General features: G+C 37.9%; 3 protein-coding genes across 9 annotated transcripts in view; all 3 read left to right on the top strand.

Moving 5' to 3' along the window:
• The window catches only part of LOC103406717 (F-box/FBD/LRR-repeat protein At5g22700-like), a 30,098-nt gene extending 22,908 nt beyond the window's left edge, over positions 1-7,190 (top strand). The window contains exon 4 of the mRNA XM_070808332.1: positions 6,672-7,190. Coding sequence (XP_070664433.1) covers positions 6,672-6,908 — 237 coding nt within the window. The 3' untranslated portion in view covers positions 6,909-7,190. The remainder of the gene's footprint in view (positions 1-6,671) is intronic.
• Positions 1-18,133, top strand: part of LOC103401594 (disease resistance protein RPV1-like) — an 80,831-nt gene that overhangs the window by 19,866 nt on the left and 42,832 nt on the right. The gene's annotated exons all lie outside the window — the stretch shown is intronic.
• Positions 3,546-7,190, top strand: LOC103447863 (TMV resistance protein N-like). 7 transcript variants are annotated; one of them, XM_070805447.1, is made up of 7 exons: positions 3,546-3,864; positions 4,062-4,398; positions 4,513-4,683; positions 4,945-5,035; positions 5,246-6,196; positions 6,275-6,418; positions 6,598-7,190. In XM_070805447.1, the coding sequence occupies exons 1-4, from the start codon at positions 3,807-3,809 to the stop codon at positions 4,946-4,948; spliced, it is 570 nt and encodes a 189-aa protein (XP_070661548.1). In that variant the 5' UTR covers positions 3,546-3,806; the 3' UTR covers positions 4,949-5,035; positions 5,246-6,196; positions 6,275-6,418; positions 6,598-7,190. The 7 variants fall into 7 exon arrangements, with proteins under 7 accessions (XP_070661548.1, XP_070661547.1, XP_028964834.1 ...); XM_070805446.1 differs by having other exon boundaries at positions 3,548-3,864; positions 4,140-4,683; XM_029109001.2 differs by having other exon boundaries at positions 3,548-3,864; positions 4,062-4,683.

The raw sequence follows: 18,133 nt of genomic DNA, 5'->3' as shown, positions 1-18,133 counted from the left end.
TAAGTGGCACAATAATACATATTTAATATACAACGGAAATTGTTATTAGCATTTCAAAAATTTCATTCTACACTCCAAACTTTTTATATTAGGAAAAAAAATACACTTGTAAGGAGTATATAATGAGATTTTTGGAGTGCCAATAACACTTCACCATACAATAGATACATTATCATTATTGTAACATCCTACTATTGTAAGGCTAAATCTACCCATAGATAATCCCATTAATTATAGGTTTCCTTCTAGGTTTTCTTTTGGACTCTTCTTTCCATTTTCGTCTCTGTCTCACAAACGCTTTTGTTTCTCTCAAACCTCTTGTTTGGGTTAATATTTAACTTTGGACTTGAAGGGAAGAAAGCCCAAAAGAGCTCAATAAAGAAGGTTTTGCCGAGGCCCAGAGTCAAGCCCAGATCATCCATCTTGAGACAATATGACGGCCCCACATAAATGCAAAGGCTAGGTGCTTACAAGAGAAGTGACAACCGATGGAAATCCACCTACTCTCAGCCCAAAAGCACTTTTTGAATGACAGAACATGTAAAAAGGCTGATGACTCACTATCATTCAGTTACTTTTGGGCAAGAGCAAAAACAACATAGTCGGGTTAATTCGCCTATAAAAAGAGGAAGATGGCCCAAAGACAAAGACACTCAACCAATCAAACAAATATACAACTTGCCTCTTAGTCAAGCAAATACCCAGAAAGTTGTGTTTTGTCCAGATTATGTATTAGCCTCAGACTCCCCTTAGAAAGACATCTTTTGTCTAGTGTAAAAGCTTTGCTACATTTTTTAAATGTTGTAGTATCGATTGTGTAAACTTGCGCACCATTCATCCTGCTTTAGTACTCAACCTCCTGTAACTACAAAGAGAAGAGACTGCAAGACATTTAAACCTTGCCCGACAAGGTGAAATCTTACCCGACTCTCTTTGTATCGTCTTTCAATTAATAGATTTGGTGTTATAATGTATTCCCCAACATATATTCAAGTCATTTCCAATCTCTTAATGATTCAAAGCTCCATCAGTTTTCAGATCTGGTTCCCTTAGTGGTTTTATTGTCATAAGAGGATAAAAAGTGAACTAAACTGCTGACTTAATCGGATCTGGACATCCACCCTCTAAGCATACAAGATAAATAAAAGTCCTTGATCTTAAGGCATAGAAAAGAACTTAATGTAGACTTAACCCATCTACGACAATCCTTTGATAACAAGAAGTCAAAATAACTTGGGGCGCAAGTAATCGACTTAAACACACTTGTTCTACATCTGCCATACTGAGATGGCAATGACACGCCTTCGCACTCAGTTAGTTTTGATTGTGAACCTCAATGCCTACACCTAAGGCCCCACAAAGGCACATTTCAGAACTAACTGTGTCATCCTCTTGCAGCATTCCGACAAGTAGGAGCCCGACAACCAACCAAAGTGCCAACTCCTCGGGGAGTTGTGTGCTTGAGCCAGGAACGCCCACCAGCGAGATTTCCTTCCCAAACACCTCTCATTGCCTCGCTCCCGATCTCAAGTTCTCTCTGTGTCTCGGCTTTTTGCAGAAAACGGTTAAGTCAATAAAATTTGTTTAGATGGTTTTGTCGGGGGCTGCAAACGACAACGTCAATTTGGTCTCGATTTGCAAAAAATTTGGAGCCCATAAAGGATCGCGTTTCATGCTGCCGATTTGGTGTAGGTAATTCTTTGCTTTGAATGTTATATGCTTGGGAGTGTTAATTTGGATTTATAAATGGGTTTTTTGTTTAAATTTTTTGGTTGTGATTTTGGGGATTTTGTTTGTGGCTTCGAATTCTAGGTGATGGTGATTAATTTGGTTTTGTTTTTGGTTTCAGGAGATCGGTTTTTCGGGTTTCTGACGTTTCTTTGGAGCCTGCGAAGGCCTCTATATTTAAGATGAGCAGTTTTAAAATTCTACGCTTTTTATTCTATTTGCAACCTGAGATGTGATTTTAAAGCTGAAATTTTCAAGTTTTTTTATTAATCTTAAATCAGATTAGTTAATTATAGTTAAATTAAAAAAAAATTTCTGTTATGTAGCTGAAATAGCTAAAGTTGAGAATGTTGGATCTGGTACCTTTGGGAAGAAATTTTAAACCTACAAAGCTTGGTTTTCAGGAAATCGCCAATCCTGCAGAAACTTTGGGTTTCCTGTTGAGTTCTCCGACTTATTTGTTTGGGGTTTGATTTTTGAGTTCTCTTTTATTTGTTCAAATTTTTGTTGACTTTAAATTTAAAAATCGGGGTTTTTTTGTTCAATGGTTTCTCACCAGAGATCTCCAGAGATCTCCGCCATCACTGCTCCACCAAACTTGCCGATAGCGTCTGCTCTCTCAAACCAGGTACGACTTCTTTCACTTTCTTTTATTTCCGGGAAAATTTAGGGCTTGAAAGTGTGTAGAATTTTAGAAGTAAAAAAAAGTCTCGATCTTTGTGTGTCCTGTACACAAAGAAATTGAATTTTGATTTGTGTTTCGACATACCCTTACTGGAATTTTTTGATTTGGGAATTGTAGAAGTTAGTGGCGATTCGTTAAGCGGAATGAGAATTCGACGGCACCTTCTTCGTTTCTGCCACGAAACTGTCAACTACTCTCTCTGTGGAAAAATAAATTAGAGATCAATACAAGAAGGGAGGTGTAGATCTTATTTACTTCTTACACACTATCTATTAATTTATGTGATTTGATTGTTATCAATTCATTCAATTCGACGATTGTAAATTAAGATGACGTATGATAAGTAAAAAGAGAAAAAATTTCACCATTTATATAATAACACGTCATCGTGTACCATCAAAAATTTCTCCCCTTGCGCGACGGTCACGACGAGTATTTATCAAATATAGCCAAAAATTAACCCTTAATTTCAAAAATGTCACTTTTTATAAAATCTTTCAAATATATCCAAAATTCCACCTAAATAAACACAAATACCCTCAAATTTAACAATAAAATAAATTAAAGGCTTTTTAGCCAAAATGATTCGTGACATTGACATAACTCCTTAATCTGGTCCTTAACAATTAATGATAAGCAATAGTAGTGTTCTTGAATTTGTCTATTGTTAATCATTTTAGTCCTTCTTTGAATTTGTCCATCGTGATCATTTTAGTTTTTTCGTGAAAAATCTGTCAATTGCTCTATTAGTGTGATGATGTGGCATTACGTGAGTTTCATAAATACAATCATATAACGACATGTGGATTAACTTTAAAAACTATTTTTATATTTAAAACTAAAAATGATATTAGTAAGAAAAAATGCGTTGAAGGCATGATTGAAATTCTGCTGCTCCCACTTGCGATAACCGCGGTGGCGCTCAATATCGGTGATGAGGGGGTCGAAGGGGATAGGGTTGTGGTAGTGAAGTGTAGAAGCGAAGGTGAAGTTGGACCGGAACTTGAGGCAAGAGTAGCTAAAAAGAATTTAATTGATTTAATTGTTAAATTTGGAGGTATTTGTATCTATTTAAGTGAAATTTTGATATATTTGAAAGGTTTTATATAAAGTGACATTTTTGAAATTAAGAGTTAATTTTTGGCTATATTCGATAATACTCGGTCACGACCCCAACCATCCCCTCCGTCACTGATCACCACCTTTTCCCCACTCGGACATGCGACCCCGACGCCGTGAATCCGCCAAATCCCTTCTCGACCGAAACCCACCAAATCATGATTCCCTTATCTTGTCCTTGATTTGATTTGGAATTTGAAGTTGGTTTCTCTCTCACTCTTTCCTGAATTCAACACCCTAGAGGCTTGAAATCTAGAACAAAACCGCAAACGCGATGTCCTTCCACCTAAGGTTCAGATTCAGTGGAGACGAAGACCTCCCAACAACTAAAGGTAAAAAGTAAAAACTTGTTTCTCCCCTGTCATAAAAAATTGCACCTTTTTTTTATTTTTTGAATTGTTTATTTCCCAGATATTATATTACTTGTTCTAAATTACCCTGCAACACTCTTTGGGATTGTTTTTTTTTAATGAATAATTTTGGGAGATTGATGAAATCAAACGCATAAGACTTGTGCTTCGGTATTCAGTATCATCTGTTAGGCAACACAACCACAACCACTGCTATTGTTTCAGTAGTGATCTGAACCACTGCAGTGCCATAACAGTAGATACCGCCATGACAGCCCACGAAGCTTCCTCTTCATCCTCCTCCAAGTCAAAACTTTGGAACTACGACGTCTTCTTGAGCTTCAGAGGCGAAGACACGCGCAAGGGCTTCACAGACCACCTCCACGCGGCATTAAAAGACAGGGGATACCAGACTTTTATGGGTGACAACGATCTCAAAAGAGGGAAAGAAATGAAAGAGGAACGGTTACTGGCAATCGAAGAGTCGAGGAACTCTATCATTGTCTTCTCAAAGAGGTATGCGCATTCGAGTTGGTGTGTTGACGAGCTGGTGAAGATCATGGAGTGCAGATCCAAACTGGGGCGACATGTTTTGCCAATATTCTATCACTTTGATCCTTCGCATTTCAGGAAGCTGGAAGAAGATTTAGCCAAAGCATTTCAGAAACGCGAATTGGACATCGGTGAAGAAAAAGATGACCGGAAACGTGAATATGAAAGAGAAAGGGTTAAGCAGTGGAGAGAGGCTCTTAAAGAAGCTGCAAGTTTGTCCGGCTACCAAGCTCAAATCAATGACAATGGGTAATCATTCACCTGCTTTTCAAGATTTAAGTTGTACTACTCTAACTAACATGCCTGATTAATACACCTTATCTCTCGTATAAAACGTAAACCGTAATTGGAGTTTAGTTACTTTTATACATCAAAGAATGACTCTGTTTCTTTTGTTCAAGTTGATCACAAAATCGCATACTGGCCAGTAGCTAGTTAGTGTGTATATATATATGAAGCAAAGAAAATTGTTTATATACTGATAGCTCCTACTTATATATCAATTTTCAGGTGAGAAGCAGAGCTTATTAGAGAAATTGTTGACTATGTTATTACGGAATGGCTTCCGAGCACAAACGAACTAAATGTGGCCAAGCACCCGGTTGGATTACATGACTTGTTAAATTACCCAGCAACACTCTTTGGGATTGGTTTTTTTCTTTTTTTTTAATGAGTAATTTTGGTAGAATCGTGAAATCAAACGCCTAAGATTACCCAGCAACACTCTTTGGGATTATGTTTATGATTTTTAGCTTTTGAAGTTTTTTGGCTAACAAGAATGTATTTCTCTCTTCTTTTCTGTATATGCAAGGATGATGGGCACAGCTGGGCCGTGCTGCAGGACCAAATCAGTAATTTACCACCCGAAATCCTTGTCTGTATAGTGTCACTCTTGCCGCTAAAGGAAGCAGCAGCTACTAGTATTCTTTCTAGGTGATGGTGCCATGTCTGGGCATCTACTACGACTCTCAGTTTTGACGCTGTTAACTTTGATGTTGGCGATAGTGCTATCGCCACTACTATACAACGCTTCTTGAAGCTCAAAGAACAAGTGAAAGACCAGGTAAGCCTCCTCTACGTCAATTGGGTCGATCACATTCTGGGCCAACATAGAGGCCAATGCATTGAACGCTTCCGGGTTTGCTGTTTTTCTGCAACGCGACTTTGCCGGTTCCATTGCCAAATGGATCCAATTTGCAATGGAAAAGAGGGTTCAAATACTTGAGTTGGAGCTTTGGACAGACTCAATAGCTTGCCTTGATGATGACTACACATTTCCCCACGAACTACTATTGGGTCCAGAAAAGCAAAACGGCCTGTTTTCTAACCTTCCAAGCCTACGCCCTTGTGGATACAGTACTGCTCCTTCAAGTCCCTCAGAGTTGTTCGCTTTAAACATGTTGGTGTGACCAGCGATGCTGTTGAGTTCTTGTTGTCCAACTGTCCAGTTCTAGAACGTTTGTCGCTGAGTTTTGCCAAAGATTTAGGCAAGCTAAGAGTGATAGGTCCCTCCATCGCGTTGAAATATTTAGAGATAAAGTATTGCCTTGATCTCAGATTCATTGAGATCTCTGGTGGAAACATTGTCTCCTTTATTTATTGTGGACCGATAAGAGATTTGAGTTTGAATAATGTGCCCTTGCTGGTTGAGGTATCCATTTACAAGTGGGGCACTTTTGCTGAATTCATTAGGCTTGCGTTCAGTCAACTCTCATGCTGTCTTTCTCATTTAGAGACCCTGAAGCTGGATATCAGGAAAGTGGTTAGCATACTTATCCCATGTTATTTGGTTGAGATCAAGTATTGTCTCGTCCCTTACTCAGTTGTTGTTGGCTTTCAGGTCTACAATCAGAATCATGCGTTTCCCGCATTATCAAATCTAAAGCATTTGGAATTATTAGTGGATGCCGACTACTGTCTGTCCCTTGGTCACTTAGCTTCTTTCATGAAGGCAGCTCCTGACTTGCGCAGCCTTGTTTTGGGGGTATGTATGTATTGTATGCCTTTGTTATTGATAGGCTACCAAATAAAAGTTGATATATGTATGAATGTTTTTGTGCGTTCATATCCTCTCATCTCTCTGTTACCTGTATTTTCGAAGAAGCAAAAGAATGAACAACGGGTTTGTTTTGAATCTGGTTTTGTTTGCTTTCCTTGTTGCAGTTGGTTTCAGAACCTCCAACAAGGACATGGCAATACTAGAGAAAGTTTCCAAACAACCCCATCACTGCCTCAAGGTGGTAGAAATAGCAGGGTATCGGGGTCATAAGTGTTGCGTAAAGCATGTCAGGTACTTGGTGAAGAATGCTGTTGCACTGGAGAAGATTGTTATAAATCCTGTCCGGTTTTGGGGTTGGCCTTGGGGATTCGATAGCGATGCCCTACTGGAGAATGAGGAAGAGAATGCAAGAGATCATGCTATCCAACACCTGAAGAAAAAAGTGCCTTCTAGTATAGAATTTGTGTGCCTTTAGGAGTGCAGCGCCGCAGTGCTTATTCGGAAGCAGCTACTTGAATAACTATTAATTTTAGTGGCTGCAGAACTTGGTATGGAATGAAGATTTGTAAGACGATTTTCACCGGCTTTATTTTCTCTCATTAATTTTAGTGTTTCTTTAATTGTCTATGGTGTTTTGTTCTAGATGATCATGTAAAATTATGATTGAACTGAATGAATCCGTTTTTCCAGTAATTTTTCTTTTGATGATTTGTAAATTTGGTGACCAAATAATGGAGAGCTGCTTTCTTAAACTCAACTTGATTTTCTTTTTAATTTGCACAAAAAGAATCATTTCTTGTCTGCAGCTAATTATAATTTAAATTCGACTTCATTAGGCGCAAACACAAAGCTTAATTACCGCAAGAAGTTAAACGAATGAGCAGAGTTTGGTGAAAGAAAGTAAAACTAACCCCAAGATGTAAGGCAGCTCAAACCAGTTTGCAGTAGTTGCAAATATCAAAGCAAAGGGCAGTACAAGCAGAAAGATTGTTATTTTAGTAAAAACTCAAAAGGTTGAACAAAGATTAATTTGCATCTACTCGATCCCAATTAGTTTTGGGTCTGATGTCGAATGGTATTTGCAATAATTATTCCCATATGAATTAATGTCGAGAGAAATTGGTGACGTTGTCCAACACGTCCAGTTTCGGTACTCCCACACCCACCATCCCCTGGTCTAGGAAACTTTTATCTTCATTCAGTACTGTCATACGGTAGGAAAAGAGATAACCGTCCGGTAGCTGGATCTTCTTGTTCACTAGAAGTATCCTCAGGACAGACACCTTATTAGTTGGGTCGACATAAAATTTGTGCCTACTCTTTTTATTTGCCAGCCTTTTCCACAATTCTACTTTGATTTTGATTTCACTGAAAAAGAAGCATAAAAAGGTTTAGAGAGACAGAGAGAAACGTAATTAAAAGCATCTGCATAAAATAAATAAGGAACTTTAAATGACACTTTAAAGAGAAATAAAAAAAAACAACCACCTCAGTGTCTGCATTGCATAAACATTAGCGGCCCGCTGTCGGTGATTATTGGCCATGTTGTCCAACACGTCCAGTTTCGGGACTCCCACACCCACCATCCCCTGGTCTAGGAAACTTTTATCTTCATTCAGTACTGTCATACGGTAGGCAAAGAGATAACCCCCCGGTAGCTGGGCCTTCTCGTTCACTAGAAGTATCCTCAGGAGAGACACCTTATTAGTTGGGTCGACCGGAAAATTGCGCTGACTCTTTGTATTTACCAGCTTTTCCTGCCATTCTACTTTGATTTCGATCATTTTTGGTGTTGACATGGAGCCACCCACTTGTTCACTGAAAAAGAAGGATAAAGAAGTTTAGAGAGACAGAGGGAAACGTAATTAACAACATCTGACATAAAATAAATAAGGAAATTTAAACGACCCTTAAAAGATAAACAAAAACAAACAAACAAAAAACAACCATCTCAGTGCCTGCATTGCAGAAACATTAGCAGCCGCATGTCGGTGATCCCCCTGGACTATGTCCCTAAAACACAAAAAACAGAAACAGACAAAAGAAATTAAACCCTTACTTCTTAAAATGGATATAGAGAAACATAAATCTTACCAAAAAGAGCACGCACACACCAATATGCAAGTCCTTTTTCATTATTTATTTATATTATCAACAATAATACTAAATTGCATACCCCTCTGACACTACTGCTGCAGAATTATTATTGGATGTCATCAGTCATCATTGAAAGTAGGGTTAAAATATTAGAAAGTTTTTGTCTAGTGGTGTTGTTACTTTCGGTTCCCCCCTCACTTACTGTTTTTTATTCTTTGCTTTCGGCTCTTCATGCTGTAAAGCAAAAGCAGGATATTAGATTAAGTTTTAGAGGGATTGCATGTCATCATGATGTTGGCTTAGCTGCCATCTTCCCTGCTCTCTTCTTCACGTTTCTTCTTCCTTATATGCTGCAACTTGTAACAATTTTAGTCATGAAATAAATATATAAAACTTCAATATGGTATCAGAGCAGGAAAAATAACCTGCTTCTGCATTTCTTCTAGCTGATCGTATTCCATCTCCGACATGGCGGAAGAACATTCTTATTCGTTTGGAGATGAAAATCCCCAGCCTTCCTCCTCAACCGTGTCTGAGGTGGATGTAAATCCAAATCAAAGATTAAGCTCGGTCTTGTTAAATGAGTTTAATTACTTACCTTGGTCGAGAGCAGTGAGTCTTGCCCTAGGTGGAAGATCCAAGCTAGGGTTCATAAATGGAAGCATCGAAGTCCCAGATGTTTCCTCACCAACTTATGAAATCTGGCTTTGCAAGGATCAGCTAGTTATGTCATGGCTCCTAAATTCCATGGAACGTAAACTAGCTGAAATATTCAGTTATTCTGAATCATCATTCAAGCTATGGGAGACAGTCAAGGAGATGTATGGCAGCCAGAACAATGCTGCACGTGTGTTTCAATTGAAGAAGGACATTTCCAACCTACAACAAGAAGGAAAGCCCTTTGTTCAACTTCTGGGCAGCATGAAGAGCATGTGGAATGAGCTGGAAATGTATCGGCCTCATACAACTGAGGCGTCTTTGCTACTAAAAAGGGCAGAAGAAGACAAGATATTCCAACTCTTGTCAAGCCTCGATTCAGGATACGAAGACCTACGAAGCCACATACTCATGAACCCCGATCTACCTTCCTTCACCAGCGTATGTGCAACAATCCAACGTGAAGAAGTACGAAGGAAAGTCATGAACATTGGCACAAAGACCGGTGTAACTGAAGCAAGGGCTTATCTAGCCAACGAAAGAAAATACAAAGTGAAGAATCCACACTTAAAGTGTCAACACTGCAACTATACTGGTCACGTTAAGGAGACATGCTGGATTTTACATCCAGAATTAAAGCCAGAGTTCATGAAGGATAACAAGGGCTCACAAAGACTGAACCGTGCACCACACAGAGCCAACAATGCAACTGCCTCAACATCTCATGGTTCTGATGCACTCAAGAATTTCACTGCAAATCCAGCTGCACTCATAAATGAGTTTGCAGTGTATCTTCAAAGCAAGAAAGAGGTTGGCTTTGAAGATGGAAATTCAATAGCTTTGCTAGGCAAGTTCGCTGGATTTCTGACAGACACACAACACATGACCCGAGATGACATGCAAGGTATCATGACTGCTTTCAAAACTGCTCTTAATGTAAATATGATGCATGATTTGTGGATTGTTGATTCGGGTGCCACAGATCATATGACCAACCATGTTTCTAAGTTTCACAAGTTTGAAAATTTTTCAAAACCTTCTCAAGTCTCAACTGCCAATGGTGAGAGTTCTAAGGTTTTAGGGAAGGGAAATATCAACTTAATGTCGGACAAAATTGAGTCAGTAGCCTTATTTGTTCCTTCTTTTCCATTTCAACTTCTATCTGTGGGAAAAATCACTAATACCTTAAATTGTTTAGCCATTTTCTCCCCTCACAATGTCATTTTTCAGGATTGCCTCACCAAGAAGACGATTGGTGAAGGGTTTTACCTTGATGGCCTCTATTACATATCAAAAAGCAGTCCCAGAGGATTTCAAGCCAAGTCCAGTCCATCCCAAGATAGTCACTTGTGGCATCAACGTTTAGCTCATCCTGCCCAACCTGTTTTGTCATCCTTGTTTCCAAACTTAGGAAATGATTTAATTTTGTGTGAAACATGTCATTTGTCTAAAGCCACCAGATTACCTTTTACCTCATCCTTATCTAGGACTAGTAAAGTTTTCGAACTAGTTCACTCAGATGTATGGGGACCAACGTTTGAATCTTTTGATGGTTATAAGTATTATGTAACGTTTGTTGATGATTTCTCTAGAGCCACCTGGTTATACCTTTTAAAGTCTAAGAGTGAAGTGATTGAAGTTTTTAAGGATTTTCACAATCTTGTTAAGAATCATTTTTCCTCTCAAATTCAAACCTTAAGATCTGATAATGGCACCGAATATATGTCCCATATCATGTCATTATATTTGAGCAAGCACGGTATCATGCATCAAACAAGTTGTGTCGGCACACCTCAACAAAATGGTGTAGCTGAAAGAAAAAATCGTGACATACTGGAAAAAACGAGAGCATTAATGTTACAAATGAACGTACCAAAGAGATTTTGGTCACAAGGAGTCATGGCGGCTGTGTACATCATCAATAGACTTCCTAGCCGAGTCTTGGGGTTTAAATCTCCACTTGAAGTCATGAAAGGAAGAAAAATCGACCTTTCACATCTTAGAGTCTTTGGTTGTGTCTGTTTTGTTCATATACAGTCACACCATCGAGATAAATTGGACCCTAGAGCTCTCAAATGTATTTTTCTTGGTTATTCATCAACACAAAAAGGATATAAGTGCTATGATCCTCAACTAAGAAAAATAATTGTATCTAAAGATGTTCGATTTCATGAAGCTAACCCTTTTTTCAGCAAATCACATGAAGCCACAAGTCAGGGGGAGTGCATCTTAGACCTAATTCCTCTACCAAGAATCTGTACTCAAGATGTTTTAAATGACAGAGGTGCTAACCATGACCACATTGATGAATCTTCTACACCTCTCATTGAAGTCAATAATGAAGGTACTCATCCTGATAGTTCTGTGCATGATGATGACAACGGCAACCAAGAAAATCCTCAAGGTGTGGATGAAAATTTGAACGAGGATGAGATAAACCTCCCAGAACCTCGACGCAATCCTCGGCGTGATAGACAACCTCCCACAAGGTTTCAAGATTTTGTCACATATAAACCGAGGCATCCAATTTCAAATTGCGTGTCGTATCAAAAGGTAACTCCATCTCATGCTGCCTTTCTTAACAATATTTCAAGTCACAGTGAGCCTCAAAACTTTTATAAGGCTAATAACCAAGTTGTGTGGAAAGAAGCAATGAGAGATGAACTCAAAGCACTAGACCAACACAAAACCTGGAGCATCACCAAACTTCCACAAGGAAAAAAGGCAGTGGGCTGCAAGTGGATCTATAAGATCAAGTTTAATTCTGATGGTTCGATTGAGAGGCATAAAGCCAGGCTGGTGGCTCGAGGATTCACTCAAACATTTGAGGTGGATTACAAGGAAACATTTGCTCCTGTTGCAAAAATGAACTCAGTAAGGGTTCTATTGTCTGTTGCGGTCAATAAAGGTTGGTCTATGTACCAAATGGACGTGAAGAACGCCTTTCTACATGGTGATCTTGAAGAAGAAGTCTATATGAGATTGCCACCAGGACACCCTCAAAGCCAAGAGCCTAATTTGGTGTGTAAGTTACATAAGTCAATTTATGGATTGAAGCAATCGCCACGTGCTTGGTATGCAAAACTAAGTACCGTTCTTCATAGCATTGGTTTCAAAAGGAGTAATGCAGATTCATCATTATTTGTTCGCACAAGAGCTGCGAGCAAATTAGTTGTGTTAATATATGTGGATGACTTAATAATTACAGGTGATAATGCTGCTGAAATCACCACACTCAAACAGTCACTTCAACAAAAATTTGCAGTCAAAGATCTTGGGGTGTTGAAGTATTTCCTTGGAATCGAAATGGCATCTTCTTACAAGGGACTATTTCTTAATCAACGAAAATACGTCATGGACCTACTTAAAGATGCTAATATGAGTGATGCTAAGCCTGCACTTACCCCTCTTGATAGCAAGCTCAAGCTTGACTTGGGAGGCACGTCATTCTCGGATATCAGCTTATATCAGAGGCTTGTCGGCAAGCTGATCTACCTAACGATCACCAGACCAGACATCTCACATTCAGTAAGTATCGCCAGTCAGTTCATGCACTCTCCCACCATCGAGCATCTGAACCTTGTCAAAAGGATCTTACGTTACTTAAAAGGGTCTGTTGGTCGTGGCATCCTCATGGCAAAGAATGACAACACTCAAATCATGGGGTACTGTGATGCTGATTGGGCAGGAAACGCAATCGATCGCAAGTCCACCACGGGTTACTGTACCTTTGTTGGTGGAAACTTGGTCACGTGGAAGAGCAAGAAACAAACTGTCATCGCAAGATCAAGTGCTGAAGCTGAATATCGTGCAATGGCCTCAACCGCGTGTGAGCTGATATGGCTAAAAGGACTTTTATGTGACTTAGGAGTGTTCACAGCTCAACCAATGACATTATTTTGTGACAACCAGGCTGCCATGCACATAGCATCAAACCCCGTCTTTCACGAGAGGACGAAGCATATTGAAGTCGACTGTCACTATATCCGTGAACAAGTACAGTCGCAGGTGATTCAGACGCATTACGTAAAAAGCTTCGATCAGCTGGCTGATATATTCACTAAACCTCTGGCTTCCCATCAGTTTCAAAGGCTCCTCTCCAAGCTTGGATCCATCAACCTACTGGATCCAGCTTGAGGGGGAGTATTGGATGTCATCAGTCATCATTGAAAGTAGGGTTAAAATATTAGAAAGTTTTTGTCTAGTGGTGTTGTTACTTTCGGTTCCCCCCCTCACTTACTGTTTTTTATTCTTTGCTTTCGGCTCTTCATGCTGTAAAGCAAAAGCAGGATATTAGATTAAGTTTTAGAGGGATTGCATGTCATCATGATGTTGGCTTAGCTGCCATCTTCCCTGCTCTCTTCTTCACGTTTCTTCTTCCTTATATGCTGCAACTTGTAACAATTTTAGTCATGAAATAAATATATAAAACTTCAATAATTATTACAAAGGACATCTTGAAGCCACAGCGCATCCTCCTGCTGCCACAAAGACTCCTGAAAATACTGCTCCAGAAACTGGTCCTCCAGCCTCCTGGAACACAAAAACAGCAATAACCAAAGAAATTAAACCAATCAAACTTCCCTATGCGGTACCAAACAAATGAAAATCAAAATTCTCCAAACAACAGATTTACCAATCAATTGGATCAACTGGATGAACGGGAAGTTCGCCATTGTTACTGAAGGTATCCATCTCAAGGGTTCAGGGTTCAAACGGTGGTCACTCTTAGAAGCTTGGTTTCTCCCTTTTATTTCATTTATCGAATGAGTTGGTGATCTTGTTTGAATGGACATGGAGATTATATAGTGTTTGCTTGGCGAAGCTAGGCTTCCTATCACAGTGGAGTGGGGCCATATTTTATTCTCTGCCAGCATTCTTCAGATGGTTTTAGTAGCTTATTCGAATAAAACCCAGACGTTGGCCATGGAAAAATGTTATAGAGAGAGAGAGAGAGAGAGAGTGAGAGGGGGAGCGACAACTTTATTTTATTATTTTTTATTAAGTTGGCACGAACAGTTTGAAAACGAAATCGAAATTCTTTGCAACCTCAGAAGCCAACCCCAGATGTTGGCCATGGAAAAAATGTTAGAGGAGAGAGAGGGAGAGACAACTTTGTTTTATTATTTTTTATTAAGTTGCATGGACAGATTAATGTCCAAGGATACATTCTTTTGCCATGGAAAAAATGTTAGAGGAGAGAGAGGGAGAGACAACTTTGTTTTATTATTTTTTATTAAGTTGCATGGACAGATTAATGTCCAAGGGAGAGACAACTTTGTTTTATTATTTTTTATTAAGTTGCATGGACAGATTAATGTCCAAGGATACATTCTTTTGCCATGGAAAAAATGTTAGAGGAGAGAGAGGGAGAGACAACTTTGTTTTATTATTTTTTATTAAGTTGCATGGACAGATTAATGTCCAAGGATTGCCAACATTATGGATACATTCATTTGCCAACCTCAGAAGCTAACACGATGGATACATTCTTTTGCCAACCTCATAAGCCAACACCATGGATACATTTTTTTGTCATTTATTATTTCTTATTTTTACATAGTTTTTATCTATTTATTCAATCAAAATGTTTGAATTTTTTTATTGTAACCGTTTCTAATAGTATTATAATGAGAGATTTTAAATTTATAGGATTATAAATCTTATAAAATATCAAACAATTAATGTCAAAACTATAAAAATATAAATATTAATAGTCATATAATGAGGTGTACAAAGTCAAAGGACCTTGATCAAACTTTGAATAAGATTTTAATCAAAGAATATTAAGGATTAGGAACCGCATCTAAAATATTTCTAAAATAAAGTTGTCTCTCCCTCTCTCTCTCTCTCTATCTCTAACATTTGTCCATGGCCAACGTCTGGGTTTTATTCGAATAACCGTTTGACAAATTGGCTGGTTTTTTCCCCTGCATGCTTCTTAACGAGTCCAACGGATCATAACCAATCAAATATTCGAATGTCACCAAAGCAGGAGTATGAAAAGGAAATTATATTTTTTTTATTAGTCAGGTCAGGTCAATGAACTTCGGAGTACACAAAATTCCAACTGAGGGGGAGAGAGAGAGAGAGGGAGAGTATTGTGTCTGGGTTTTTTGGCGGGACTTGGATTCTCTGCCCTTCCGTGCCCTCCTGTTTTGTGCGGTCACGGTTAATCCATGCTAATATTTTATATTATTTTTTATAAAAATAATAAGATAAAAAAAAAATAGTAATATAAAATATTAACGTGACTTAACCGTGATCACACAAACAGGAGGGCACGAAAAGGGCACCGAATTAGGAGGGGCAGAGAATCCAAGTCCTTTTTGGCGCGGTTGGCATTAATTCATATGGGAATAAATATTCCTACAAAAGTGCAAATACCATATGAAAAGGAAATTATATTATTTTATTAGTCACGTCAACGATCTTCGGAGTACAGAAAAAACACTCGAGTTCGCGAGTTTTTGGCATGGTGGTTGACATTAATTCATGTGGAATAAATATTGCTGCAAATACTATATGAAAGGGAAATTATATTATTTTATTAGTCATGTCAATGAACTTCGGAGTACACAAAAAACACTCGGGAGCTCCAAACACTCGAGTACACAAAATTCCAAGGAGCTCCAAACACTCGATACACAAAATTCCAATTGAGGGAGAGAGAGAGGGAGAGTTTTGTGTTTGGATTTTTGGCATTCATATGGGAATAATTATTGCAAATACTGTTCGACAACATACCTAAAATTAATTGGAATCAAAGTAGATGCAAATAAATCTTTGTTCAACCTTTTGAGTTTTTACTAGAATAACAATCTTTTTACTTGTACGGCCCCTGCTTTGATATCTGCAAGTACTGCAAACTGGTTTGAGCTGCCTTACATCTTGGAGTTAGTTTTGCTTTCTTTCTCCAAAATATGCTCATTTGTTAACTTCTTATGGTAATTACACTTTGTGTTTGCGCATAATGAAGTCGAATTTAAATTACTGAAAATATGACCTTAGCCTTTGGAACTTAATTTTTTTCTACATAAAACCTGACGTAAATTTTTTTGCTTGAATAAAACCCATTAACTAGACTCAACATAAGCAAATTCATTAATTATGTTTGACTTTACCCATTTAAAATTTTTCGGATGCCTAAAACACCCTTATTGAATGTTTAATGTACACAATTAATTATATGCAAATTGCAAGGGGAAATTAATGATTTTACAAAAATAATATTTTGCATATAAATGTAAGGATTTGTTGGTTAGTTTGGCTCTCGAATTTCAATTCACCATTACAACGTGTCCATATTATATATAAGTAAATTATTGTACTTTAAAATATATATAAAAAAATTGTTGAAAGGAGATAAAAATTGCAAGTAAATTAATTTTAGAACAAAGAAAAATAAAAGAACCAACTATAGGTAAATTATTTACATATACAGTCTAGATATTTAATTCAAATAAACAAATGTAGGTAAATCACGTACATAATTTACCTACTATTATTGAAATTTACTTACTTGCATAATTTACCTACTATTATATTAATTTACCTACTTGCATAATTTAGGGAAAATTCCAACAAAACATGAGAAACTGACATTAATAAGAGGAGAAACTAAAAGCGGGTGAAAATCGTCTTACAAATCTTCATTCCATACCAAGTTCTACCGCCACTAAAATTAATAGTTCTACCGACATTAAAATTAATAATTATTCAAGTAGCTGCTTCCGAAGGAATCTGGTAGAAAAGGACTGAGAGAAAAAAAAAGTAGAAAAGAACGAACGTATCACAAACAAGGAATCTGGTACACGCCGCCCCGAATGATTATCAGTCCAAAGTAACACCCTAGTGATGGTTCCTTCCTGGCGACCAGGAGATTTCCAAGCTCAACCATAATCATTTTTCTTGCATGTTCAAACAAAAAGCCAACGTTTTTTTTTTTTTTTGAGAACTAAAGCCTACGTTTTTTGTGTCTGTTCTTTTCTACCTCTTTTTCTCTCTATTCTTTTATATTTTTTTCTCTCAGTGCCGCAGTGCTTCTTCGGAATCAAGGTTTAAAATGTTGATGAAATCGGAAATATCGATAGTCCAAAAGCACGGAAATTTCGATCGAAATATCGGTAATCCAAAAACTTTGCAGGATGTTTATTTAATCAATTATCTATTAGTTTATCACAAAAAATTGGAAGGAAATACATTGCATGATGGATTTAACTGATTTAAGTTGATTATATAACGAGCTGGCAAACATTGTGAGTGTAGAAAATATGTAGTAATTAATGAAAGAAGTTTAAACACACCGTAATCATTTATATATAATGAATTAGTACAATATTTTACACTTTATACATTGTATGGTAAGATACATGAGTGACTTAGTATCACATAGAGTTCCAATCAAGGTCTAAAATATCGATGATATCGGAAATATCAGTAGTCCAAAAACACGAAAATTTCGATGAAAATATCGGGATAATATCGATATTTTAGACCTTGTTCGGAATCAACTACTTGAATAACTATTTGGTATGGAATGAAGATTTGTAAGACGATTTTCACCGACTTTTAATTTCTCCTCTTATTAATTTTACTGTTTCTTTAATTGTCCACATCAAACACAGAAAATTTCCTAACAACAGATTTACCCTTCAATTGGATCAATTGGAAATTCGCCATTGTTACAGAAGGCATCCATCTCAACGGTTCAAACGGCGGTCACTCTCGAAGCTAGGGGTTTCGTCCTTGTATTTCATTTAGCTGCTTATATATATATATATCGAGAGAGAGAAGGGGTCGGGTGGGGTAAGAGCAGAGAGGCGATCTAGTGGGGTAAGAGCGAATCCACCCCCTACCCTATTGCCTAGCCAATTGGGCAATTGAATCCCCTACAGCCCAACTTATCACATCTGGGTTTCAGTTTATTTGGGCCTGTAGCCCAAC

This window comes from Malus domestica, chromosome 02 (genome assembly GCF_042453785.1).
Source record: "Malus domestica chromosome 02, GDT2T_hap1".
Taxonomy (NCBI): domain Eukaryota; kingdom Viridiplantae; phylum Streptophyta; class Magnoliopsida; order Rosales; family Rosaceae; genus Malus; species Malus domestica.
Note: the sequence above shows the minus strand (reverse complement) of the source record. Positions and strands in the feature narration are given on the sequence as shown.